This window comes from Sapajus apella, unplaced genomic scaffold (genome assembly GCF_009761245.1).
Source record: "Sapajus apella isolate SASKATOON/1434 unplaced genomic scaffold, GSC_monkey_1.0 scaffold26, whole genome shotgun sequence".
In the NCBI taxonomy this organism is placed as follows: Eukaryota; Metazoa; Chordata; class Mammalia; order Primates; family Cebidae; genus Sapajus; species Sapajus apella.
The window spans coordinates 991,572-1,019,533 of NW_022436966.1; the positions used below are offsets into that span (position 1 = coordinate 991,572).

General features: G+C 36.1%; 1 protein-coding gene and 1 long non-coding RNA gene across 6 annotated transcripts in view; one reads left to right on the top strand and one right to left on the bottom strand.

The window, feature by feature from the left end:
• Positions 1-27,962, top strand: part of EXOC6B (exocyst complex component 6B) — a 661,151-nt gene that overhangs the window by 119,080 nt on the left and 514,109 nt on the right. For all 5 annotated transcript variants that reach the window (XM_032292191.1, XM_032292190.1, XM_032292192.1 and 2 more), the window contains exon 6: positions 1,110-1,314. In XM_032292191.1, coding sequence (XP_032148082.1) covers positions 1,110-1,314 — 205 coding nt within the window. The remainder of the gene's footprint in view (positions 1-1,109; positions 1,315-27,962) is intronic.
• LOC116560674 lies at positions 6,412-27,924 on the bottom strand. Its single transcript, XR_004273072.1, has 3 exons — positions 27,842-27,924; positions 17,762-17,764; positions 6,412-6,426 (listed from the first exon to the last, which is right to left on the bottom strand). It is a non-coding gene; the product is annotated as an uncharacterized LOC116560674 (long non-coding RNA).

The window sequence follows — 27,962 nt, forward strand, 5'->3', positions numbered from 1 at the left end:
TGTAGATCTTCTATTTCTATGACTTTCCTGTTAAATTTCTGGTTAGTCCTTTGGTCTTTTGTTTGCCCCAACCCAAATTGTAACTTTTGACCAATAGAGCTGGAGACTTTTCTCTTATTTATTGATTTATTTTTACTGAGTTTACTACTTTCACTAACAGCATTACTCAATGTGAGTTTTTTGCCCTCTGCTCCAAATTATGTCAGCTCCTCATGTCAGCAAAGTTGTTGGTTTTCATGACTAGCCATGGCCAATGACCAGGGGCAGAGGAATTAGAGGGGGAGGGTGATGGAAGTAGCCCCAGGCAAGAAAGCTACAGAGTCCCACTGTTGAGCAGTTATTATGAATAAACACTTCTTGATTTGTTGTTTTCTTTTGTTCAGTTTCCAGAGCCCTGAAATAGTTTTGGATAGCTTACATTTGTTTTCTTTGGATAGAAGATTTGCCCAGCTTTTCTGTGTGCCATAGTTGGAAGTCTAGCCTTGAATACTTCATTTTATAGGATGAATTTTTTTTTTGACATTGAGATGATAATTCTTTTTTTCATTTTATTTTATTTTTTAAGACTGAGTCTTACTTCATCACCCAGGATGGAGTGCAGTGGTGTGATCTTGGCTCACTGAAACCTCCACCTCTTTGGTTCAGGTGATTCTTGTGCCTCAGCTTCCGGAGTAGCTGAGATTACAGGCTTGCACCACCATGCCTGACTAATATTTGTATTTTTAGTAGAGATGGGGTTTCACTGTGTTGACCAGGCTCGTCTCGAACTCTTGGCCTCAAGTGATCCCCCTGTCTTGGCCTCCCAAAGTGCTGTGATTACAGGCATGATCCACCACACCTGGCCCCTTTTATTTCTTATGTCATTAATTTTATTGGTAGCTATTTTAAGTGTTATGCATTCTTTGGATAAAACCTTTTTTGATTATAATTTTCCAGCCTTTTAAGGTATGTGTTAATTTTTAATAATTTGAGATTCTTTTCAATGATGTTCTCGTTAAAACTTAATGCTGGATTTGTCTTAATGCCAAAGTGAAAACCAATTCAGGCTAGACATTTTGCCTAACCGAAAGAAGACTGAGTGAGCTAAAGGTGATCAATTCCTTTTGTAGGCATTATCCTGCACTGAAAACTCTGGAACATCTAGAGCATACCTACCTGCCTCAAGTAAGCCACTATCGATTCTGCAAGGTGATGGTGGACAACATCCCCAAGCTTCGAGAAGAAATAAAAGATGTTTCTATGTCTGATCTCAAAGACTTTCTGGAGAGCATCCGCAAACATTCAGACAAAATTGGAGAGACTGCCATGAAGCAAGTAGGTCTTGGGTTTTTGATAGGTTGGCTAGTGGCTTTATCAGTACTCAGTTCAACACAGGTTTCTCTTTGCCAAGTGCCTAGTTGTTTCTTATTATTTTATGGGAATACATGATTAAAAATGTTTTCTTTTTTTAACAGAGCAATGGACAATTATATTGTTTTGCTCTGTAGATGTTCAGTAAATATTGATTAATTGTCATGGGGTTTACATTGAGGTTATGAAGAAATTTTTCTATTGTTTCTATAGTTTCCTTGACTTTACATAGAATTTGAAGTTCAAGATGTTTTAAAGTTCTCCTAGTTAATAACCTAAATTGTACTGCATGTGTCTTTGGCTGATTATTTAGTATGTAAGCAAGACAGCATATTATATTGTAGCAGGAGCAGACGTGGGAAAGGATCTCTCAGACACCAAATACAGGAGGAAGGAATTTATTTCAGCTGGGAGCAAGGTGGCATAGGTGCCTAACAGCCAAGCTCATTTAACAGAAGGAGGTTCAGCCTTTATATAGGCTTATACTTTATATGTTACACGTGGAAGAATCTTAGGTTCATAGTTTTAGGACTTACATGTGAAAAGGTTTCTGGTTTGATCTTGTTTTAAGTAAAATAGTGCCTTCTGGAGAGCTTCCCCAAGACCTAGCCTGTTGTTTTCAGGAAGGAGACTCAGGAGGTGCCAGCTGGCTTGTTCTCTCTTTTATTGAGATGCACAGTGGATGACAGAGGGGGAGAGAATCCCAGATGCCTGGGTCTCCCTCCTCAATATGTGCATATTTCTGATATTAATAGGTGTCAGTAAAAAAAAAGGCCTATTGGGAAATGCTTTGAATTATGATCACACAAAAAGATTTATTAACAGAATATAAATTAATAAATATGTTAGCAGTATTTACATTTGTTAAAAAATTTTTCATCCCTAAGTCACCAGTCATGAGGAATATCTAAATTTCTTTTTTTAAATTATGAATGAAAGATCAGTAATGTTTTACAGTGGTACTTGCTTACTTGAAATTTGTCACATTGATTTTATTAAATATTTTTAGTATACCTGATGATGTAGCCTACAGCAACAAAAAACAAGATTCAGTTGTTCGTGGAAAGAACTTTTTGGTATATTCTTGAATAGATTATTTGTAGTTTTTATCATTCTGTGAGGAATGAGGGAATAGATTATATTTCAAATCGTATTTTAGGTCTCAATAGCTTTGATAATCTATTCAGATGTCTATTTGATCTGTAATATCTATTTGATCCTCCAAAAGAGATTTGCCAGTCACCCTTTCCTAAGGGAAGACAGATATTTCCTCTTTCTTCTTTTAAATTTTGTCAGTGTTATACTTTACAAAGTGCAGAGTTTAAAACTAGATGGTAAACCTGATAGAAATAATTATATGATTTCATTTTTTATAGTGGTGAACCAAACAAAATTAATCAGTGACAATATACCTTTACATTAACTGGGTACACATTTTGATTACAGGAATGAAGGTATCTTCCAAGATAATTCTTTGCTGTGGCTGGCTAAGTTTTTGCTAAGCTTTTAACTTATAGGAGAGTATAGTACAAAGCCTTTATGGAAGCTGCATTTGGTATAGAACATCTTTTGACTTAGATCTGGCCCAGAACTAATGACTGAGTTCACATAGGCTGTGTATTGACCACCATGTAAAAGAAATATTGTTGAAGCCTCTTGTATGCTCGATATTATGCAAAAACATGCAAAGTATGGTCTTTGTAGTCAAAGAAGTTGGTCTGGCATTCCTGGATTTACTTTCTTTTCTCTTCTTGATTTTGATATTTGTATATTTGTACCATTTTTTGCTTCTTACTCTTTTGAATAAATGAATGGTCTATGGGTAAGGTGGGATCTCACTTTTAAACATTTTTTTTTTTCTGCTTGCTTTAAAAAATTATTTGTATTACATATACTTCTGAAATATTTTGAACCTGACTTCAATGAAAAAGCACACATATATTGTATGACCATTAAGTTTAAAAGATCAGTGTTTCTTTACCGATACTGAGTTGGGGTGAGAGAAGAGAAATAATGTATTCCTTAAATCTAATTTATATATTTATGTATTTTTTGGTTCATTTAATTTGTTTTTTGGGAGGATGAGGCAGGAGAATAACTTGAATCTGAGACGCGAACGTTGCAGTGAGCTGAGATTGCATCACTGCACTCCAGCCTGATCGACAGAAGTGAAACTCCTTCTCAAACAAACAAACAAACAAACAAACAAAAAAAAGATATAACAAAATAATACAAATAAAAGCAATACAATATAACAACTTTTTGCGTAGTTTTTACATTGTGTTAGATATTATAGGTAATCTAGAGATGATTCAAAATATAAAGGAGGTTGTACATAGGTTATATGCATACATTACATAACTTTATATGAGGGACTTGAGCATCCACAGTTATTGGTATTTGCAGAGAGGTCCTGGAAGTAATCTCTTGTAGATACTGAGGGATGACTATATATAGAAAGCTGTATTGTTAGCTTAGATTTTGTGTATAGTGCCATTAAAAGCTGGCTTGAACCATGGTGGTATTAGCCTACTTTCGAGGGCTATCCTGCCCTTGAATTTGGTAATTTTACCCTAGTGCCAGAAGATTTGAGGGTAATGAGTATCTCTTTTTCAGTAGTATAACATTTTTTTTTTTTTTTAACTTAGGCTAAAGTCTGTCATTAATTTGTACCTTTCCTTTACCTCTGAATAAACCATATAAGAGAGCAAACAAATGCCAAAAAATAGCCCAGTCTTCTTCCCAACAGAGTGACTTCAGCTCTTCTTAGTCTACTAAACCGAAGGCTGTGGCCTAATGGGGCATGTAGTGTTTGACTTTCTTGATAGGTCTTCAAGCAGAGTTCCTTCTATTCACCTTGAAGAAAGGAGCTATCTGTAACAATAGTTCATAAGCATTTTAGGGATATAAACTTTTTGAGAATATAATGAGACTCATGAACCTTCTTTTTGGAAAAATTTTCATGTGCATGTAAAATGTTAGGGGATTTAGACACTCTCTGAAATAGATCTAATTATATGTTCTTTGTGAGAGCCCTTTAAATTATTAAGGTCCGTCCATATCAATGTCAGAATCAGTAGTATATTCTGGGATGCTCCTTTTCTAATTTCTTTATGATTTTTGAAGAGTATGTAGTAGAAAAGATTGAATAAAATTGTAAACATTACAGTTTAATTTTATACCACTAGTGAAAATGGATGCTAACATCACTAACCTATTAACAAATAGGTTCAAGGTATTTGGTGAACTTTTCTGAGTAGCCAAGTTTAGATAATAGATGGGTATTAGGAAGCAAGCGTTCTAATCTCTGTGGTGCAATAGGTTAGATAATAGATGGGTATCAGAGAATAAATTGACCTATATTGCATTTTGCTGTTGGCAGTGGTAAAATTGGATAAGGTTGTACTTTCGGACTTTGGTTTAGCTATAACTTCTCATGCTTTTGTCATTTACTTTTTCTTTCTCCTTATTGCTGTTGTACAGTTAGTACAGAAGAAATAGAGAAGGGCAAGATAACAATGAAAAAGTTCTAATTTTGATCTGAAATAGCTAGAGATAACATAGTATGAGTAAGCTTAAAATTGGTATTCAATACTATTCAGTGTGACATGAAAAGGCATTTTACTTTGGTGAAGAGTTTTCCTCCTTTTTCACAGAGATAATGCCCCTTTTTCTTTATGGGTAACCTTGTCTCTTAACCAATGCTATAGAGAAACTGAAGGCTATTAGGCAGATATTCTCTTGGCTTTCGGCACTCTTGTTCCTTAACTGTCTGTCTCCACCATTCTTTATTGCTTTAATTCCATTCTTATAGGAAGAAGTGATTCCTTCTGGTTAAGGCTATTTCTTCCACCTGTGCTCAGTGTCAATTCCTTGTTCTGTCAGTTAATTCCTGTTTCTCCTGCCTTTATTTTTCAACCTTCCCCTCTCCAGTGATTTGACTTTGTACTTGACATGCCCAAGGTTCTTCTTTCATTGGCCCTATCACTGTACTCCTCCCCTTATCACCAAACCACCACATCTTTTTCTTCTCCTATTTCTTGTCTCTTTGAATGATATTACCATTGATCTAACATAGAAATCTGCCTTGCTAAGAAATTCAGGCTTTACATATAGGTCCCTGAGGCTTTTAAGTTAGAAGTAGAAAGGGGAATGATTAGATTTAATGCTCTTTTTCATCTTTTCTACCAGTTGATTGAGATCACTGTCTTAGTTGTAGTGATATTAGTGTAGTAAGTAAAATATTGTGGGATGGTGGAGTATATACAATATTATAAACTGTAGATGCATTCTATTAGTAAAAGAATATTAGAACTATGGAGACTCTTACTTTCTGACATAGGAATTTCTAATTTTTGGAAATAGAGATGGGACTAAATAATCTGAAGAGGTTTTATTTATTTATTTATTTATTTATTTACTTATTTATTTATATTTTAAGACAGGTAGGGTCTGGCTCTGTTGCCCAGGCTAGAGTGCATTTCTGCCTCCCTGGCTCAAGCCATCCTTCCACCTCAGCCTCCTGAGTAGCTGAAACCACATGCATGCACTACCATGCCTGGCTAATTTTTGTATTTTTTGTAGAGGCAGGTCTCTTTTTTTCCACAGGCTGGTCTTGAACTCCTGAGTTCAAGTGATCTGCTCACCTTGTCTTCTAAAAGTTTTGGTATTAAAGGCATGAGCCACTGTGCCAAGCCTGAAGAGATTATTTTTTTCAGCTTTACTACATGACCTAGTGCATGGCAGCTTACTAGGAATATTCAAAAATTTTTTAGAAATTTTCTTTAAAAATTTCAATTTTCTGAAAAAGAAATGGAACATTTCTGCCCAATATCTGTATTTATAAATGATATATGTGTACTGTTCTCATTAGTTCAGTCAATGGTTACAAACTTTTTTGATTATGGGCTGCCATCAATAAAATATTTTTGTGGAATATTTTTATGTATATATACCCCATATATATATATATATATATATACACAGACATATACACACACACATATATATATATACACATATATATAATATGCTGTATGCCATTTATATATATATAAATCATACACACATGTACTACTCTCATTAGCTGGTATGTTAGGGCAGGATGTACATTTAGAGAGAGGAGCATTGTTAATAATACATTTAAATCCTTGTACAGATAGCCTTCTTGATAATTTCAAATTTTATATGTTCTTTTCTGTCATATCTGATCATTATGTTTACCACATGATATATTTGACCAGGGTATCTTAACAGGTGTATCAGTTATTCATTGATGTGTAACAAACCACCCTAAGCTTAATAGATTTTTTAAAAGAGTACTGATTTATTATTTTTTGTGATACCATAGATAACACTTCAGGCTGGGCACAGCTAGGGAATTTGTCCGCTGGCCTCACCAGGAATCACTCATGTTCCTGGCTGGCAGTTGGTATTAGTTGTTGGATAGGATATCTCTGTTCTCCATATGGTATCTTATTCTGCAGTAGACTAAACTGCTTCATCATTACATGGTGGCCGTGTGGTTCAGAGAGGGAGAGAAGTCAAACTGCTGTGCTTCTTCAAACCCAGGCTCCAGAATTTGACAATGTCCACTACATTGTATTTGCCAAAACAAGTCACAAAGCCAATTTAGAGTCAAGAGGATGGAGAATTGGCTCTTACCTCTTGATGAAAGAAGCAGCAGCGTCACATTGCAAAGGCACATGGGCACAGGGAGGGATGATCCATTGGGGACCATTATTATAATGGTCTTAGCACATCAAGTTGAAGATAGGTATTAACCCTGCTATTTTCTTATCATTTACATGAGCTGCTATTACAAGTATTATTTACAAACCACAGGAATATTTTAGGAAAATTTTAAGGCCATTTGTCCATTTTGTACACGTTTAAAACTGGATAATCTAATTTTAGTTAATTGAGCACCTATAATCTACAACATAGCACAATAAACTGAAAGAAAATAACTAAATGAGAATATTATTGTCAACTCTTCTGCACTATCTTTCCTCAGTGTAGTATATCTTGAATTCTATATGTGATACATGACTGACATATGGAGAGTAAGGAAGGGTATCTGTGTTATTTTCAAATCAAATGTGAGTAACTTAGTTTCTTTGTTTTTTAAGTTGAAAATTATATATATATATAATATACATTAAAAGCATATATATATATATCTCAGTAGATTGTTTTTGGATAACCTTAAAACTTCAGAGCCATTGGTCTAACTGATGTGGAACCGTTAAGTGCCACAAGTGGTATTGTTATGTCCATTAGTGTCAGCCCTGACAGATGTGATTCAGCATGGCACTCTTCCCACTGCACTGGACTAAGCCTTAGAGCCCCTTTCAACACAAAAATCTAGGCCAGCCTTCAGGAATGGATAGTAAATGACACATAAGATAATTTTTTTTATTATTATTGTTATAAGAGATTAGTTTTACTTGTGGAAGAGGTACGATGTTCGTATATTTTAGAAGAGGCATTTTAGGAAAGATCTTAGCTATGTCTATGTGTGTGTTTGGGGGTTTGTATCCTGGAGCTAGGGAGATGCTGACTTAGTCTCTGCTTTACCTATTTATTTATTTTTGGATACTTACGGAGACAATTTCATCTATGCCTTAATAATTTTTCTTTTTTTTTTTTTAAAGTACCAATGGCAACTTTGGTTTCTCTGTTTAAAAAAAAAAAAAACAAAAAAAAACTTTAAGAATACTTTCACATATTTTTAACTTGTGTTTATGATAAAGAAAATAAGTGTTTATTTCTAATATATGAGGTTTGTTTTAGTCTTCTTGTCTATGCAACCCAGTTCACAGTTGGAGTTTCCTGACGTATGTGAATTTGCTGATCTGAGTTCTTTAGCTTTTCATACATGGTTGTCCTATCGTACTGCAGGAGCTTTTGCTTTTACTAAGAATAAGAAGTTTACTACTGGAAAAGCCTTGCTAAAATTCTAGTGCACTGTCAGCTACTACTCTTATAGCTGTGATTTTCTGTGTCTCGCTAACTAAAGAGAATGCTTCTTCCATGCAGCCAGCGAGATTAACAGATGTCCGAGTTGAACCCCAAAGCATCCAGCCATCTTTCCTGCTTTGACCCCGTAACCTCTCCCCTGGTTGGCAGTGTGCCTGTGTTGACAGTTCTCCTGGTTCAGCCAAAGGTGAAAGATAATTGCTTGTGGAGTAGTGGCTGGGATGGTATGTGTTTTTGTAGCAAGCATTCCCACCCCCGTCCCCAGGCAAAGCCTTGGATCTGGTACATATTTCAAAGCATGTGTTAAACTTTATGTGATACTGATTAAAATGGAGGGCTCCAGGGTGAATTGGCAGAGCCCCACAACTGCATCTGCCAAATGACATACCGAGAAAATGTCTTGCTACAAATGGAAGGGCTGAAACCTGTCTATCTTAGCAATATGCAAGCCTGCAAAAGGAAAGGTGACTCCGGCCATGTGTATATACACAGCCTGTGGAACATGCAGGATTCTTTAGCAACTCCTTTGTTCCTATGACATTTTAATCCAAAAGAAAGTCTTTTTATTTTCTTTTTCCTTTAAACAACAATAACAACAAAACCCATATGGAAATAATAGTTAGCTTTACCGTGTCAGTTCTCCATTTTCATTGAACATTTGTTTAAAAATCTAACTTGGACCAAAGATATGGTGGTGGAAGAATTATCCACCTTCTGAAACTAGATTTGTGAGTCACTGAGATAAGATCTGTGAAGTTCATTCTTTTATTTTTTATTTTTTTGAGACAGAGTCTTGCTGCGTCACCCAGGCTGTAGTGCTGTGGCAACATCTCAGTTCACTGCAGCTTCTGCCTCCCAGGTTCAAGTGACTCTCCTGCCTTGGTTTCCTGAGTAGCTGGGAGTACAGGCTCCCACCACCATGCCTGGCTAATTTTTGTAATTTTAGTAGAGATCGGGTTTCACCATGTTGGCCAGGCTGGTCTCAAACTTCTGACCTCAAATGATCCACCCCCAAGTGCTTCTTTTAAAGTGCTGGGATTGCAGGCATGAGCTATCATGCCCCACCAGTTCATTCTTGAAGCAAGAAAGCTCTTTTCAAAGCAGAAAATTTGTATCCAGAGCTTTTAGATTCAAGATCTCCTTAGGATATTCTTTCAGATAGAAATATGCATTTATATCATAGGCGTAGATCAACACTCCCTCAAAGGCAATATAGACAACATTAGTATCTTATGTCACACTTCCTCGCTCTGCTTTTATGACAGTTAGGATAGAGAAACCTTCAGTTTTTTAAAGGGATTTATATATATATTTTTTAGGAAAGCAGAAGGGGTAAGAAATTTATAGTAGTAAGGATGAGTGGCACAAGAGAAAAAAAAAAGCAAAAAGGAAGAAAAGTTTGTGGGAAGAGGAAGGTAAGTAGGTTAACAGGGAAGTAAACCAGGTTTCTAATTCATGGGTGAATCAGAGAACAGGTATCAAATTAAGGATTACAAAATGTAGAATGGGTACTAAATAGCAGTACGAAGCAGCCACAATAATATTGATTTATGGATTTAAGTAACCCCACCAAACTTTGATGTATCTCATCATGTTGACTCTCTGCTCTAGAGAATAAAGTATTGTTTGATCCCATGGATTGCCTTTTATTTTTCAGAATAGCTCAAAAGATGGCTTTGGGGATTCACTGTAAGATTTTGTTGTCATCTAGATTATACTTGAGGTGGAGAGGCATAATTTAAACAACTTCACAGGCGAAGAAAATAACTACACACAGCAGATCCTGGATTAGGAAAATAAATACATTTTATTATTCAGAATGTGCTTTTATGAACTCTCTTTAAAAAATTGCAAGCCTTATACATATGGAGATATTCTAGTTTTCCAGGTGAGACCGTCTGAGTCTGTTTTGCTTTTAAGTGTTTTCTGTGATATGTTAGGTTTCTTTGTTAACTCAGATTGCTTCTTCTTTTCCTTCTTTTGAAGTGGGGGCAGGGACTATATAGGGAACTGAAAGAGAAAATGCTGGAGCTTTTGGCTACCATTTTTGAGCTTTTATTTAATTTCATACAATTTCTTCATTTTCCTCTGGTATTAAAACTCAGTGTTTCAGTCACAAAGATACTTATTTCTAAACTGTAATTTTGACTTAATCTTTTTTAAGGATAGTTTAAGGGAGTTGATAATCTGTTTTTCTCTCTCCTAGAGTTTTAGTTGGGTCAAATAGGATTTGCCCCGAGGATATTAGTATTGACTTCATGTAAAAGAAGTTTGAAACCCAAGATTCCAGTTAGTTTCCTTTCTTGGGCTTTTGTAGAATATTTTACACAGGGAGAAATATGCAGCTGGATTGCAGTCAGCCACTAAATCCTAGTGAGTGCCTCTTTTTTCCAAGGATCATCGTATAGTTTTGAGTGGGCTGGTTACTAAAAGGAAGCTCATCTCATGTGAAGTGATCTTAATTGATAAGGAATATGCTGAAAAAGGAAGAGGAAAATTCTGTACACTTCTAGTATAGTGAAAGTTGTAAAAGAGAAGCAGGAATAATAGAAAAGGAGTAAGGAACTTAGTAATCATATAGTATGCTTAATTAACACTTTCACCTTGTTAACGTATTCTATGTATGAATGATTATCTTTCTTCATTTATTCTTTCAATCAACACATAGTTATTGAGTATATGTTAAAAACAAGTTACTATACAGTATGTCAGATGGTGATATTTGCTATGCAGAAAATAAAGAGGGGAATGGGGGCTGGGTGCAGTGGCTCACACCTGTAATCCCAGCACTTTGGAAGGCTGCGGTGGATGGATCACTTGAGGTCAGGATTTCGAGATCAGCCTGGCCAACATGGCGAAAGCCTGTCTCTACTAAAAATGCAAAAAAATTTATCTGGGTGTGGTGATGGGTGCCTGTAATCCCAGCTACTCAGGAGGCTGAGGCAGGAGAATCGCTTGAAACCAGGAGGTAGAGGTTGCAGTGAGTTGAGATGGCGGTACTGCGCTCCAGCCTGGGCAACAAGGGCGAAAATCCATATAAAATAAAACATAAAAAAAGGCTGTAGAACATTGTATTGATCCCAGAGAAGCCTTGCTAGTTTGTATTTTATTTTTGTAAGCATTCCTGTTAAAAATTTTTTTTATCCATCTAGTTCTGTTTTCTGAGATATTAATGAGAAGTAGAATAAAAGTTATTTATAAAATATTGACTAACCTATTCAACTTCATATTCATAATGGTATTTTTTATAAGCTAAACTATGTTGCTGTTAAGATTTTTCTCTTTTAAACCTTGATCCCTCAGTTGATAGTTCTATTTCTTGGTAGATGTATTAATTTTCTAGGGCTGCTGTAACAAGGTACTACAAACTAGGTGGCTTTTAAAAAACAACAGAAATTTATTCACTCACAGTTCTGGAGCCTAGAAATCTAAAATCCAGAGATAGGCTGGATTGGTTCCTTCTTCAGTGCTCACAGAGAATCTGTTTCATGCTTTTCTCCTTGCTTATCGTTGTTGCCAGCAATCCTCTGTGTTCCTTGATTTATGACAACGTAACTCCAATCTCTGCCTCTTTCATCACACAGCATTTTCCTTGTGTGTCTGTATCTCTTCTTCTTTTTATTGTTTTTAATTTAATTTAATTTTAAACAACAGAGATGGAGTCTTGCTTTGTTGACCAGACTGGCCTTGAACTCCAGGGCTCAAACCATCCTCCTGTCTCAGCCTCCCAAAGAATTGGGATTACAAGTGTGAGCTACCGTGCTCAGCCTCTTCTTTTAAATATGCTAGTAATATTGGATAAGGCCTGCCCTGAAGACCTCATTTAACTTTATTACATCTGCAAAGACCCTACTTCCAAATAAGATCACATTCACAGGAATTAGGAGTTAGTACTTCAACAAATATTTTTAGGGGCACAATTTAAGCTACAAAAGAATTTAAGTTGACCGAGTACCTGACATGCTCAGCAGCTTTCTCCGTATTGTTGTGCCATGTGGACATGTAGAAATGAGCCTCAAGTAACCCAGAAGTCTTTAGTGTATGAAAGTCTATACTTCATGAAAAACAAAGAAGATATAGCAGGCTCTATATTTAGAAACCAAGACTAATACTATATATACAAAGTTGTCGAATTGCTTATTCTAGACTATTGCATTTGGGAAGTCAGTAGTGGTTAATCAATGACATTTTTTTGTGTGTGGCTGTTAATTACAAAGACTTACATTAGATGTTGCCAAGGGATTCAAAATAATCAATCCCTTGAGGGTCTTTTCAGGAAAACTGAATTGACATGATCAACTGATATTTTAAATATTGAGGGAAATTGAGAATAAAGGAATGATTAGGCTAGTTTACCATAGAAAGTAAGATATTCTGCTTAATTTAGAATATAAGATATTCTTCTTTATTTTTTCTCATGGAAATAAAATGGTTGGAATATGTATAGGGACATGGGGATATGGGAAAAGAAGGCCATAAGTCATTTTTATGATCTATAGGAAGAGATATTTGTTAATTATAGCATTGCTATTCTGAGTTGTCAGTACCCAAGATGGTACTCAAATGACGCAAAGATTATTGATGATATGAAACATCTGTTTAGAGGTTTTATGTTATTATTGACATTTTTAGAAGTAGGTCAGTGTTTTTTCCTCATTGCCCTATAGGCTAGAAAAATAAGTGCACTGAACAAAAGCAACTTCTTTGGGCAAGCCAGCTACAGAAAGTTGGCAATAAACTGGTTTGAACTAACAGTTTAATTTCTGGGCTTTGATAAACCATCTCTGTCCTCCTGTTGTGAAGAATTAAAACTTGTATAACAAATTGTCTTGGCTTAGTCATAGCTGGAATGAGAAGCTTAGCAATACTCCACAGGATGTTTTATGTATGCTTTGGACAGTCTCTTTAACTATCCCAGAAAACTTTGAGACACTTGAGCATGCACCTAGCTACATCCCCTGTGCTGCATTATGGACCCATGGGAAAGTAGGCAAACTTTGCCCACACTTGTGCATACTTAAACTGGTACATGGTAGTCAGATTGCAAGGAGAGACAGTAGAATCCCTAGGAGAACAAGCGTGTGAATAAAGATCCTGGCACAGCAGTCCAGAGTTTGCCACAGGGCTTGAATATCAGGAAGGAACATTGATGCAACCATTCAGACCTAGTCTTCTTCCTTAACTTCACTTCATAGCCAACCAATTATATACCCTAGGATATGAAACTGAAAGATTATATCATTATATCAGACCTAGTCTTCTCCCCTAACTTCACTTCATAGCCAAGCAATCATATACCCTAGGATATAAAGACTGAAAGATAAATATCCCAGGCCTTCTACTATGGTGTTTCTACCTTTAAACAAAGTAGATATTACAAAGGAAGGTATATTTGTAAAGAAGGGAGACTCAGTGCGAGAGACTCCTATAGATATATGAAGTGGGCTGTGAGTGAGAATATGAGTGGAGACTGAGGTTTAGCCACTTTGAGAAGTGCTGTTTTTGAGCCAATGGGTTTAGAAGTATAATATTGTGAGAGTAACCTAAAAGGATGCTCTGGTTAATGGGCCCAGGAGACATTCAGGTTGCATTTGCCTTCGGAAATTTAATATTGCAGCCAGGTATGATTTTTTAGTTTTGACTACCTAATCACGAAATAAAGTAACATGTACCTTTCTGCTTAGTTGCTTTGGGCTAAAATTCTTCTATTAGAGAAATGACACAATTATTGTCAATATGGAAGTTAATAAACAGCATATTTTGAAAGTTTAAAATGGTAGCCATGAGTTTAGTTTTTATTTTTAACCTCAGTTTTCTTTTTGGACCTAATTCATCACTTTATTGCTTTGGGCTCATTTTCTCATTGGTGTAAAGAAGGTAATTAATATTTAACTATAATACAGAGTGATCAGGTTAGTACCATTAACTAAAAGGTTATACAGCTGTGCATAGATAATTTGGTAAAAGTGCTTAATAATGTTTGGTCCCCTGTCATTTACTACTAGGTATTAGCTTTCTTAAAGACAGGAAGAATTCAAGAGTAAACCTATAAGAGTGATTTTTACATTGAATAAGATAGTGACACAACTTAGTTCAGTTATCATGGTGGATGTAGCAGATGCTGTTAGTGCCCTGTTCATATCCCTTTAGTTCTTACCTACAGTGCGTGCTGACTGAACCTTCAGTTGCTAGCACCTGCATTTCTTTGCCAAAGGGCTTTCTCTGGAAGCCAGAAATGGGGAATTAATGCCACCTCTTCTCTCCTTCTGCCTGCTGTCCTCTGCCCGTGGCCCAGTAGCCCTCAGCTCATAACTCATGGAATTTGATATATAAATACTTTAGCTTCCTTGCCCACCAGGAAGGAGGATGGTATGGAATACCTCTGAGGCAGATTTCTATGCCATTTCTGAATTCCCCATGGAAATAGGTTTAGTCAACCTAACTTTCTTGATAGCATATCCTTTATTGACTTTTTTCCATGTCTCACTTCCTCATGTCTCAACTTGTCCCTTCTGGGGTCCTCGCCTAAATAAATTCCTTGGACTGAAATCCTTCTTTCAGGTCCTCCTTCTGGGAAACTTAAACTAAGAGAGCAGTCATAAGTAATGAAAAGTCTGGACCCTATTTCTATACATGCTCAGCAATAAATGTGGGTTTCTAATGGATCCAAGACATAGCATACTTATATAACCACTTAACTTCAACTCCTATGGAAGTTATTCTCCCATTCCCTCCCCTTACCTCCAGAGTGATCTGGATGGACAGTTACCTTGGCGGGGTGAGGGTGGGTCCTTTGTCAATATCTTTTGGTGATTTTTTTTGGGGGGGTGGCTGGTAAAATTACCCCAACAATGAGATTCTAGATTTTTTCTTATATGCCAGCATTTTAAGAAGCATTAAGTGTGTGTGTGGCAGGGGGAGGGGAGCAGGAAGATTGGGGTTATCAGCATGCACTATGTAAGCTCTCATACTTAATCCCCTGTTTTCAGAATGGTATCCTTCTCAATTGTTACAGCTGTGCCAGTCAGGAGATGCTTTTTTTTTTACTGTATATAAAGAATAAATCTCCAGCTTTTTGCTGTGGTGAGAGAGGGACAGTTGTTTGGCTAGATGAAGTAAGAAAGGTGATCTCAGGGTCTAACTTCTTCTTAAGAAGACTTTCAGCTAAACCCCTATAAGCTTCATTTTCTGCCTTTCCTTCCAGAGATACCCAGTGTTAGCAATGTGATACAATCAAGCTGCCTTTGGATTTCTCCACTACTCACTCTGTCTCCTTACCACACTGGACTAACTTGCAAAATTTTTTTTGCTGTTGGTTTTTCTTCTGTACCCATTGGTTTTGTGGGGTTTTGACTTAAAAAAAAAAAAAAGCTGTTTAATTTTGTTTAGTCGAGTTTTGAGGAGGGAGGTGAGCTTACTGCATATGTTTGATCTGCCATCTTTAACTTGAAGTCACAGAAGTTAGTGTTCACCAAAGGAAAGAAAAAAATAAAATAAGGCTGGTCAGGTGCAGTGGCTCACACGTGTAATCCCAGCAGTTTGGGAGGCCAAGGTGGGTGGATCACCTGAGGTCAGGAGTTCAAGACCAGCCTGACCAACATGGTGAAACCCCATCTCTACTGAAAAATACAAAAAATTACCTGGGCATGGTGGTGGGTGCCTGTCATCCCAGCTACTGAGGAGGCTGAGGCGGAAGAATTGCTTGAACCCAGGAGGAGGAGGTTGCAGTGAGCCAAGATTGTGCCATTGCACTCCAGCCTGGGCAAAAAGAGTGAAACTCAGTCTCAAAATAAAAATTAAAAAAAAAAAAATAAGGCTGTGGAGTCAACAGTATTGAAGAAAATATTAGGTTGCATATAGTGTCCCAGTCATTAACAATTTATATATTTGTGAGCATCTGAGGAAAAATATTTCAAGCAATTATTTCTTACCAGACTATCCATAAAATACTATAAAGTAAGAAAAACATAGGAGTGAAAGTTGGGAAGTTGGGGAAGAACCGAAGGTTTTATGATTTTAGTATATATAGGATATGTGCTCCTTATTTGTGTAGGATATACTGAATATCATTTGGAATATAAGTGCCATTTATATGTGTTATACTGGGCTGCTGCTTTTGTAGTCAGAGGGAATAAGACTTAGCAATAATGAGAAGTTTAAGTCTTTGAACAGAAATAATTTAGAAAGTTTGATTAACTTTACTGATGGGGTAAATAAAGAATTCAGTATCTTGCTTATGGTTATACAGAAGTCTCAAAACAGAACATGAATTCTTTATCTCTGAAACCTGGAACTTTTCACATACTACCCTGTAGCAAAAACCTGTACCTTATTCATAAGTTGTTTTGCTTTTAGGAATATCAGATCATACTTGTACATTGTAAGTTATCTGTTGAAAATAGTAATTTTTCTCTAAGAGAGTATTTCCCTCTTTCTACTCCATGGTACTGTTTGTTTTATTCTATCTTAAACCTTGTTAACTCAGTAAATTTTGTATGTGGCATGTTTGTTAAGTTACAAAATTCTGTGGTGGTTTTCCTATCATGCTTCTTTCATTCCTTGGACTTAAAAGACTGAGCCTACCTAAGGAAATCCACTTTACCAAACATCAGACTTAAGGTACAATGGAAATTAAAAGATGAAAAACTTTTGGCTGAGCCTGAATGCTGAGAATCATCTAAGTGGATTTCCTCTGTTTGGAGAAAATTGGACAATAAAGGGAATTATTAAACTCAGCAAATGTAGTTGTTGATGGAAATGCTGAGACTGGTCCTGCTTGGTGCCACTGTCATGAGAAGTCACTCAATGTTAGATGTACTGTAAGAGCTACTACTTATATACAAGTTCTGTCTTGTAGGCTTTGTCACATATAAATAAACCCCTTCAAAAAAATGTTAAGTGATTTCCATAAAAAACATTTATTCTGTTCTCCTTCTTAAGCCAAATTCTTGTTGTTTATAGCTTCCTATACCCAATTTTTCCTGATTGTCTCAAAAAGCAAAACATGTCCTGCATGGATTAAGCTGCTGAAATGCCTTTTAGGCATTGTTTATGAGTCTGCACTCTTTATTTTCAGAGAGAAAGCAAATACTTTAATGTCTTCCATATTCCATAAATCTGTCCCATGTTACAATTCAAAGCTGTGTGTGTTTTTGTTAGAAGGTACTTCTGGTTGTACTTAGAGTAGAAAAGCTGCCTAAGAATGTTAGTGAATATTTGGGTGGTAGTGGCAGACTCCCCTAAAGGGGATCTAGCACTGGTTGAAAGTGCTATTGGTTTTTTGGATTAAAAAAAAAAAACAAAAAAAAAAACAACAGTTACCAAAGGTGCTATTACAGCCCGTAGTTGTGTAGTCACTCTTTGATTGCTTTGCATCAGTGAGTTTCCTTTTTGGCTCATCCTTTGGGACCAATCTTCTCTCTGGGCAAACTTGCTAATTTACCACTTTTGACCCTACTGCTAAGTAGCACACAGAATGTGCCTGCCTACAGGTCTAAGTAGAGGGAAATTGACTTTTCTTGCCACAAAATGAGACTGACTGTCTCTGGAGACTGAGCAAAAAGTAATTTGACTTGGAGATCAAAGTTTACTATTTTTTTCTTAACGTTTCATTTTTAAAAATTTTGGACATATGGAAAAGTTGGGAGAATTGTATAGTCAACAACCATTTACTACCTAAATTCTATTAATATGATCAACCTCTTATAATTTGTTTTATTATATATCTATCTATTATCCATCAACCCATCACATCTTTTTATGCATTTTAAAGTAAGTTTGAGACATAAATACACTTAACCTCTAAACACTTCAGGATGCATAATATTAGATAGAGGTCAATATTTCATTATTTTTCTTTCGAGGTAAGTTTTAAATACCTCAAATCTACACAAATCTGAAGCAAGCTTTTGACAAATGCTTAACTTAAAGCCCTACCTAAATAGATATAGAACATTCCCATCATCCCAGAAACTTCTCTCATGTCCTTTTCCACTCAACCCACTCCCCTCACCTCCCCATGGGCAACCATTGTTCTGATTTTTTTCCACTATAGATTAGTTTGTTTATTGTAGAACTTCGTATAAATAGAATCATACAGTATGTACTCTTTTATATAAAACTTTTTTATTCAGCATGATAATTTTGAGATGTTTCTATGTTGTTATGTTTCAGTAGTTCATTTCATTAATGAGTAGTTGTATTGTCTTATATGAATTTAACAATTTATTTATTATCCTGTTCATGAATACCTGGGATGTTTCAGTTTGGGGCTATTATGAATAAAGCTGCTATGAACAACCTTATGCAAGGATTTTTTGTGGTTATATGTTTCATTTCTCTTGGGTAGATATACCTAGCAGTAGAATTCTGGATCAGAATTTTATGAGATACTGCCAAACCTTTTTGCAAAGTAGTTCTACCATTTTTTTGTTTCTTCAATTGCTGTACTTCCTGGCCAACATTATTTATTGTCAATCTTTTAAATTTTAATTATTCTGGTGGGTGTGTAGTATTAACTCATGGTGGTCAACATTCATTTTTTTTTTTTTGGTTTAGTCTGGGATATGAGGAATAAGAGATGAAAGGGACATAAAAATAAATTGCAGTCCGGTGTGGTGCCTCATACCTTTAATCCCAGAGCTTTGGGGTGCTGAGATGGGTGGATCACTTGAGATCAGGAGTTCAAGACCAGCCTGACCAACATAGTGAAACCCTGTGTCTACTAAAAATACAAAAATTACCTGGACATGGTGGCAGGTGCCTGTAATCCCAGCAATTTGGGAGGCTGAGGCAGGAGAATCGTTGGAACCCAGGAGGCAGAGGTTGCAGTGAGCCGAGATTGCGCCACTGTACTCCAGCCTGGGTGACAGAGTGAGACTCTTGTCTCAAAAAAAAAAAAAAAAAAATTAAATAAATAAATAAATAAATTGCAGTGGCCTAGATAGTGAATTAACATGAGTGAAGCAATGAATGAAGAAAGCACAAAGAAAAGAAGGATGAAAAGGTAGAATGATAAAGCAAATGACAAAGGAGCAACAACCTGAGAGGTAGCTGGGCTGAAGTCACTTCGGAGAACTGAGGAAAAGAAGAATAGTAATTGGCTTAGGAAGTTCAATTTACTTGACTTCCCCCACATTTGAAAACATCTTTATTGTTGAGGAACCACCATTCATTACTTAAATTAAAAAAAAATATTATATAAAGGTGTATATGAACAGGAATGTAAGCATCACTCAAAATCCCACTGCCCACAGATTGCCACTGTTAACATTTTGTTGGAAAAGGTTTAAATTTTTGCTTATGTGTAAATGAAAATTATTTATCTATATATTCATGTATATATATGAATATTTACAAAAATGGGCTTGAACTATGCATACAAATTATAGCCATTCCATTCACCTCTTAGACATATTTAATGTCCATAAGTATAAATCTACCAGATCATTTAAAAAAGTTTATTATATAAATGCCATAATTTAACTATTCCTCTATTAGTGGACATTGGATTTTTTCTCATTTTTTAAAAAAAGCCACTTTTTGAGCATCTGCTGGGTGTAAAGTTCTGAGTGGGCAGGGTTCAGGAAGGGGGAGGATCCACAATGAAGAAGACATAGCTCTGCCTTCTAGGAACTCATAATCCAGTGAAACTGAATCAGATGCTAAAAGCTTTCAAAGTAAGTATTTTTCTTAGTAGAGAGTACAGGGAGTATATGGCAGTTTGTGCAAAAACTCTTTAAGTGAGGCTTAGTATGACATTATTGCTGTTCCTTTGTTGGTAAACCTGGGTAGCAAGATTGTCAAATGTTGGTAGAATTTGATATTCTAAGAAGTATAGCAAATTAGTTAGAGTTAGGAATAGACAGCTTTTGCTGTGGCTTTTCAATGTTGTTCCACAGAGCCCTGGGATTACATTTGAACTTTTATAGTGGTTCATTGAAAGCAGTAATAATTATAGAGGGTATATATCATCCGGTGTTTACCTGAAATCCCACAATAGGATTTGGAGGTCTAGTATATAAAATACCATGAAATAGTTTCTTAACCTTCGTACTTTGCGTATGGAATCAAGAGGAATTTTCTCCTTCTGATTTTCTTTTCAGCTCTGTTTATAAAAAGTCAGAGGCAAATCAGTTTACATATCAATACTCAGTGACTTTGTCACTAGGCAACTTACATCTTTTTAAATTATTGATTGATTGAATAGTTCTGTTTTTCTTGGGTAATTTCTTCTTATCCCTTTATGGTCACTCTGATGGTTTATGTGAGTCTATCATCACTCCATTCAAAATTCATTTCAAATATGTTCTCTTTCAAGAAGCTTCTTAGTGAGTTTTCTTACAGAAGGAATGGCAATTAAAAAAAGGTAAAAAGAAAAGAAGGAGGTAGAGAATATAAAAAGGAAACTGATAAAATATGTCTTGGGGTGTGTGGACTTTTTATATTACTACTATCTGTATTTTATCTGGTTTAAATTGTGATCTTCAACTCCTGGGATTTTGTTTCTTGAGTTGTAAAAATAATCAGTCTATCCATTTGTGAAAAAGAAGTCTTAGGGAGAATGAGCAAATGGTTGGAACCATTGTGTTTCCAGCTGGTAAAGATACTATTTTCAAACGTTATTTTTATTATGTTTAATACAGCTCAAGGGCCTTTTTCTAGCACCTTTTTTATTTGGCCATGTGTTTTGCCCACCTCATGGTGGGAAAGAGAACTCTGGTCAAGATTTTGGTTCTAGGAATTAACCAGCCATTGTAACTAGCACGTTTTAAACCCTTCTCAGACAGATTGTATTAGCTCTTTTTTTTTTTTTTTTTAAGAGACTCTGGTTAGAAATAACTGTATGAACTAAAATTAGGCCTTCTCTTTCTTGGCTAGTGGAGAGAAGGGACTTAGAAGAAGAGTTGTCATATTAAATGGTGTATGCCTCTGGCAGCAAAAGCATTTTAAGTTATTTGTATTGTTTTTAATAAATCAATACTGCACTATTGTTGTGGTTATTGTCTTTTAGGAAATCCATGAACATTACTGCCGTCTTCTTTTTCTGAATTCTTGAGTCACAGAGCTAGTCTTTTTTAATGATTAAAATGTACCTGGCTAACATTTTATATACTTCCTTAAGTATAGAGTTGACTCAAGTGTATAGTCCTATGTATTTGACAGACGCTTTCATTTGTTACTCAACAGATTATCCTATTTGTACATATATACTGGACTTTTAGGACTAAGTCAGGGTATGGCTAAGCTGGTATATACTATTGCTTTTTTGTCAAGAGATTCACTCACTTAACAGTAATTGTTATTACTTTACTATTGTCTTTTAACAGTAATTGTTATTACTTTACAATTGTCTTTTAAAGCTCTGAATCCCAACACAAAACAATTGCAGCAGTAATTGTATCAGGTTTTGTGTTGGGATTCAGAGCCTTAAAAGACTTGTAAGACTTTTACCATCTAAGACTTAGAACCTAATAAACACAACAGACAAATCAGTGCGTATATTATCATACTATATTAGAGGAATGCATATAGAGTTTTGGTGTGCTCACAGCAGCATCTGCATCAGGCTGAGATAAATCTTGAGGGTGAATATGAGTTGGCTAGATAAATAAGGGTGAAATTCTATTCCAGGCAGAGAGGATATTCTATTTCAAGGCTTGGACAAGTAGTTATTTGAGGTCTGAGTGAAGGGTATATTTATGGACATGTGTTGAAAGATGAGAACAAAGGAGTGTGCTGCAACTAGATCATGATAGACTTTATATACAAAATTAAAGAAATTGGAATTTTATCCTTAAAGCTAACGTTGAAGATTTTAAGAAGGCATAAACTTATCAGAGTTGTAAGTAAATGGGTGTGTGTATGAAGGTTGAAGATTCCTTGACAGCATTCAGAGGATAGGTTAAAGGAGGTCCAAGCCTGGAGGCTGAGAGTCCACACTGAAGAGTGATAGTACTCTAACGAAAGAACCATAACTTCTCCCATTAAGTTTGCTTGCTTCTGTCTTTTTTTTCTCCTAGAGACGGTGTTTTACCATGTTGGCCAGGCTGGTGTCAAACTCCTAACCTCAGGTGATCCACCCACATTGACCTCTCAAAGTGAGCCACCAGTCCAGGCCAGATTAGAGTGCTTCTTATCTGTTAGGCACTGTTATAAATGCTTTACATTAAGTCTCTGATTATCATTTTATTCTTTACAACAATTTGAGCTAATGCTTTTATTGTCTCAATTTTACAAATAAGAAAATAGGCAAAGAGAGGTTACACAGCTAATAAGTGGCAGAGCCAGGATTTGAACCTAGGCAGCCACACTTCAGAGCCTATGATTTTTTAGAATCCTTTTCTTGAAATAATAGCAGACTTACAGAAAACTTGCAGAAGTAGCACAAACAAGTCCATATACACTTTATCTGGATTCCCCAGATGTTAGCATTTTTTCTGTATTTGCTTTCTTCTTTTATTTCCATATATTTTTTTCTAAACAATTTTAGAGTTATAGACATAATGACATCTTCAGGAAAAAAAGCATTCTCTTACATAATCATATTATGAAAATCAAGAATTCATATTTATTTCATATTCTTATTAAATCTATAAGTCTTATCCAAAAAGAAAAATATTTGCCTAGGTCTAGGTGTCAATCCAGGCTCATTTGTCCAGAGTCTGCACTCTTAATGTCTAATCTGTGCAGCCTTCCCTTGACTGGTCACCATTGCTAGTACTACTAGAATCATTGTTTTCAGCCAAGCATTTTTTATATTCCATTTTTCTTTTGAAATCTTTTGTTGCCATTTCCATCAGCTTCTAAGATTTAACAATTTTATAGTTCCTCTTTTCTCTCTTCTTCAGAGAATATTTTCTCCAATTAAGAATACACACTTTACTTTTTCTGTTACCTCCTCCCAATTCATTTTACAACTATGCCATCAGTGAAATCTCATGGAATTACCAGTTTTTAAATCAGAAATGTTATTCTTTCTGCCAAATTTCCTTCCATTTCTTAATGAAAATATACTTCCAAAAAACATAATCTTGACTTACAACTAAGAAACCCGGATTTCTTTGGTATTTACCTTTAAATATATTATTTTTAAACTGTGGTTCCTCATCTGGGGCCCATTCAAAGGGTTCAGGAGATCTATTAACCCTTGAAATTATATGCAAGATAGGCTGGGCGCGTTGGCTCACGCCTGAAATACCAGCATTTTGGGAGGCTGAGGCGAGTGGATTGCTTGAGGTCAGGAGTTCAAGACCAGCCTGGCCAACATGGTGAAAACCTGTCTCTACTAAAAAATACAAAAATTAGCCAGGTGTGCTGGCATATGCCTGTAATCCCAGCTACTTGGGAGGCTGAGGCAGGAGAATTGCTTAAATCCATGAGGCAGAGGTTACAGTGAGCCAAGATCATGCCATTGCACTCCAGTCTGGGTAACAGAGGCAGACTCCATCTTAGGAAAAAAAAAAAGAAAGAAAGAAAGAAAGAAAAGAAATTATATGCAAGATATGTGTATCTGGATGTATTTCTGGGGAGAGGATCCATAATTTTCATTAGGATTTCAAATCGTTGGATAACGTGGAATAATTTTAAGAGTTACTCTCTTAGTGTGTTTACTTTAGAGGAGAGAGATTGTATCCTGAAGTATTATTTTTTGTGTCTTATGAAATCCTAGTGGATTACAAAACAATTGGTCCTCACAAATTCTAATTAAGTGCACATATTGAGAATTTATATTGCTCACCAATTTGATGTGTGCATGCACACGTTAGTGTATATATGTTCTAATTTAAACATACTGTTGTGCGTGTTTTAGCTATCAGTCTGCTTCAGTTCCTTTTTTGTTGACATTGGAGACAGAGTCTTGCTCTGTCACCAGGCTGGAGTGCAGTGGCACGATCTTGGCTGACAGCAACCTTTGCCTCCTGGGCTCAAGTGATTCTTGTGCCTCAGCCTCAGGCTTCCAAGTAGCTGAGACTACAGTTTTTCGCAAACATACCCGGCTAATTTATGTAATTTTAGTAGAGATGGGGTTTCACCATGTTGGCCACGAGGCCTACAACTCTTTGCCTCAAGTGATCGCCCACCTTGGCCTCCTAAAATGTTGGGATTATAGGCATGAGCCACTGAGCCCAGCCTGCTCCAATTCCTTAATAAGCAGGCATATTTCCTTCCTGGTGGACCTCCAGCCACACTCTTACTACTGGGCAGTGAAATCAGATTGTACACTAGTGGCAGGAGTATTTATAGGCCTTGGAACAGAAATTGGTAACTATGTTACAAATGTTTAGCAAGCCACATTTCATGACCTGCTTTGCAAGAAAAAATTGAAAGCGTGAACAGCTGTTGGTGCGTTGCATTTGCATTTCTGAAATTTCAAATGAAGATAAAACATTAACAGCTGGGACAGATAGATTCCTGCAGTTGACCTAGTGCCTCAGGGTGTACAGTACATTGATGTTGTCAGGCTGTCGGGGTCCTGGTGAGAACTGTAGAGAGAGGGAGAATCTGAGAGGGAAAACATGTTTGTTATTCTTTTAAGTATTTTTTTTTTTTAATTAAATTTAGATAGTCCTACTGGAATCTAGCAATCCTCTATTGTCACTAAAAGAGTTTTTGATTTTGGTATTCCAGTGGCTGATTGTCCTTAGACCATGCATGTCTTAAAAATAATAAAGTAGTTAACTTCCTCATGGATTGCTCATCTTTTTATTTTGTATTTTCTGAGTTATATGTCTTTAAGAGATTTCAATTCTGCTTCTAAATGTGTTTGCATTTTCTACTCCGTCTTCATGTTAGGCACTGTTGAGTACTCTTTTACGAAATGCAAAGACTTGAAGGCAGAATTAAACTTTGTTGATGAAATGACTTTAAGTAAGCCCACCTCTGATGATATCTGTGAATAAATTGTATTTTTTTTCTCTCCTAGCAGTTATGAAGTAAACTGTCAAAGAATGTAGCATTGTTTGACTTCTAGGCCCACTGAAGCTCAACTCAAGAGTGTTTTGGCGAGGGTCCAGATGAAACAGGATTAAAAGTGTGAAGAGTAGACTTGAAGGTGTTGGATGTCTGAAGCTGTAGAGGAAATAGTTGGGGAGGAAGAGGAAAGGATCAGTCTTTACTGTTTTGAGCAGATATTTCTTCTAAGTTTGCTGATACTTATTATCCCTTTTTCCTTTTTTTTTTTAAATATAAAAATAGAGACGGTATTTCACCATGTTGCCCAGGGTGGTCTTAAACTCCTGGGCTCAAGGGATCCGCCTGCCTTGGCCTCCTGAAGTGCTGAGATTACAGATGTAAGCCATTGTGCTCCCCGATACTTCTCTTTACTGACCTACACTCAATACCCCCATCTCTGAACAACTATAGGAAGGAAGTTCTAGGGCTTATGCTATGCCAGGTGAGACTCAAATTAAAAATTTGGGTTGTATGGCTGAATCTTATATTCTATGAAAAAGGACTAAAGACATTCTGCTACTAAGATTTAGTGGAATTTATTTATGATGAGAATGATAGTCATTTGTGTTTTTCTTCTTTCTGGTTTGTTTGGGTCCAAAGCATCACTCTCATGTATTTCTCATAAAGTGGATTAGCCCAGAACTTTTTTGTTCTGGGGGTTTTCAGTAGAATTCCTTTCTTGTTTGAAAGTCAAAACAGTTATGTAGTCAGTGGTAGTATCTTTTACAAGTTGCCTAGGAGGTATAAAGATCTTGTGATATGAGTCACTTCACAGGAATATAGTTGACATCTGATTAGGTAGGAATGATTTTTCTTGCCTTCTTTGGTTAGAGTTACTGCCTCTGTATAAGAAATGGTGTTCATTGGTTTCCCCTCCACTTTCAACCACTAGACTCGTTAATCTTATTGAAGATTTCAAATTTTATATGTGGTCTGTGCAGGTAGCCAGATGCCATATGCTGTTAATTTCTGATTTTGTGAAGGCTAGATCATACAGCTGGAAATGATTGAAAAGAAAAGCATGTTCTTTTGTTTAACAAGACAAAGCCTATTGTGTACTCTGCTTCTGATGCTTAAAAGATGTATTTTTTTTTTTTTAACTGCATAGTATGTGGGGCTAAAAGTTTTGAACTCTTCACTTTAGAAATTACTTTTCCAGACAAAAGAGCAAAACAATGTTTGTTTAAATTGTTCTCTGGAACATGACTGATAGTGTTTACAACATTTCTATGACATTTTGATCCTGTGGGGAGTACTTGGAGAGGTATTTAAAGTGCTTTTCACTAAATCAGATGCTTTGTAGTGTTCGAACCTTTTTAAAAAATCATTTGAAAGGCTGAAGTTTTGAGTTGAGAGACAGAAAATAGCCAGGGCATTCTCTAAAGACTAAGAATGGCTTATCATAAGTAAAACTGATTTTTTTCCCACCTCAAAAATTGAAATTCTACTTTTTTTTTTTTTTAACTAGAATGAAATGTACACATATTGGTTCAGAGCCCCGTCTGTTCATGCCATATCCCTTAATAAGGGCTGTTTTCTGGAGTCTATCTTCTATTCAATGAGAACATTTTTGGAAAAGGTTACTGAAGGGGTGTCTGTATGTTTAGCTTTAAAAAAAATTCTACTACAGTGGGAGTATAGCTTGATTCAAGTGCCAGGGATGTATTAATAGAACATAGAGGAAAGCACCATGCAAGTTTACTGAGCTGAAGATCGCGGATAAATAGAAAACTTTGTGTTTCTACATTGTTTTTTCTCCGCCCTTTAAAAAAAAACTTTTTTGAGACATGATCACACTTTGTTACTCCGGCTAGAGTGCAGTGGTGTGATTTTGGCTCACTACAGCCTCAACCTCCCAGGCTCGAGTGATCCTCCCCATTTAGCCTCTTGAGTAGCTAAAACTACAGGCACATGCCACTGTGCCTGGTTAATTTTTGTATTTTTTGTAGAGACAGGATTTTGCCGTGTTTCCCAGGCTGATCTCAAACTCCTGCACTCAAGTGATTTGCCCTGCCTCGGCCTCCCAAAGTGCTGGGATTACAGGCATGTACCACAGTGTCTGGCCTGTGTTTTCTAATCCTGATGTTCGACATCCGAGTTTAAGGCATTTAACTGCTTGAAACTGCCTTAGGGGATCTTATGAGCTGTGAAGAGGTGGATTGTTCAGAAGATTCTGTTTAATGCTATCAGACTAATAGAATATTTAAATGCTCTCTTTATATTAGGAGAGATCTTGTAATTTTTCGATCAACTATGGCAATTTTGTCTTACAGAATTCTAAACATAAAAGCCAGTACAGTGTTAGAAAAATCAGTTAGTTTATGTTCCTTGATCATATAACATTTATCAATAAACCCTCCTCTGGATTGTACTATTTTGGGTGTATACCTATACAAATCATAGTGGAGCAGGATATTTTATTAGTGCTTGTTTGGAGTGGTATATAAAGAAACACATCAACCTGATTTTGTAGAGGGTTTATGCATCAGAGTTTGGTATTAGCCCAAAAATATGAAAAGTAATATATTTAGGAAGCATTTAAACATCATTGTTACACTGCATTACACAACTTAGTTACATTGACACTGTCTATTCTTTGGGTCTTTGTAATTTAAACAGATAAATAATGTTGTTTTTCAGTCAGTGGTAGTGAAAGGTATGTGATTTATCAGGTATAT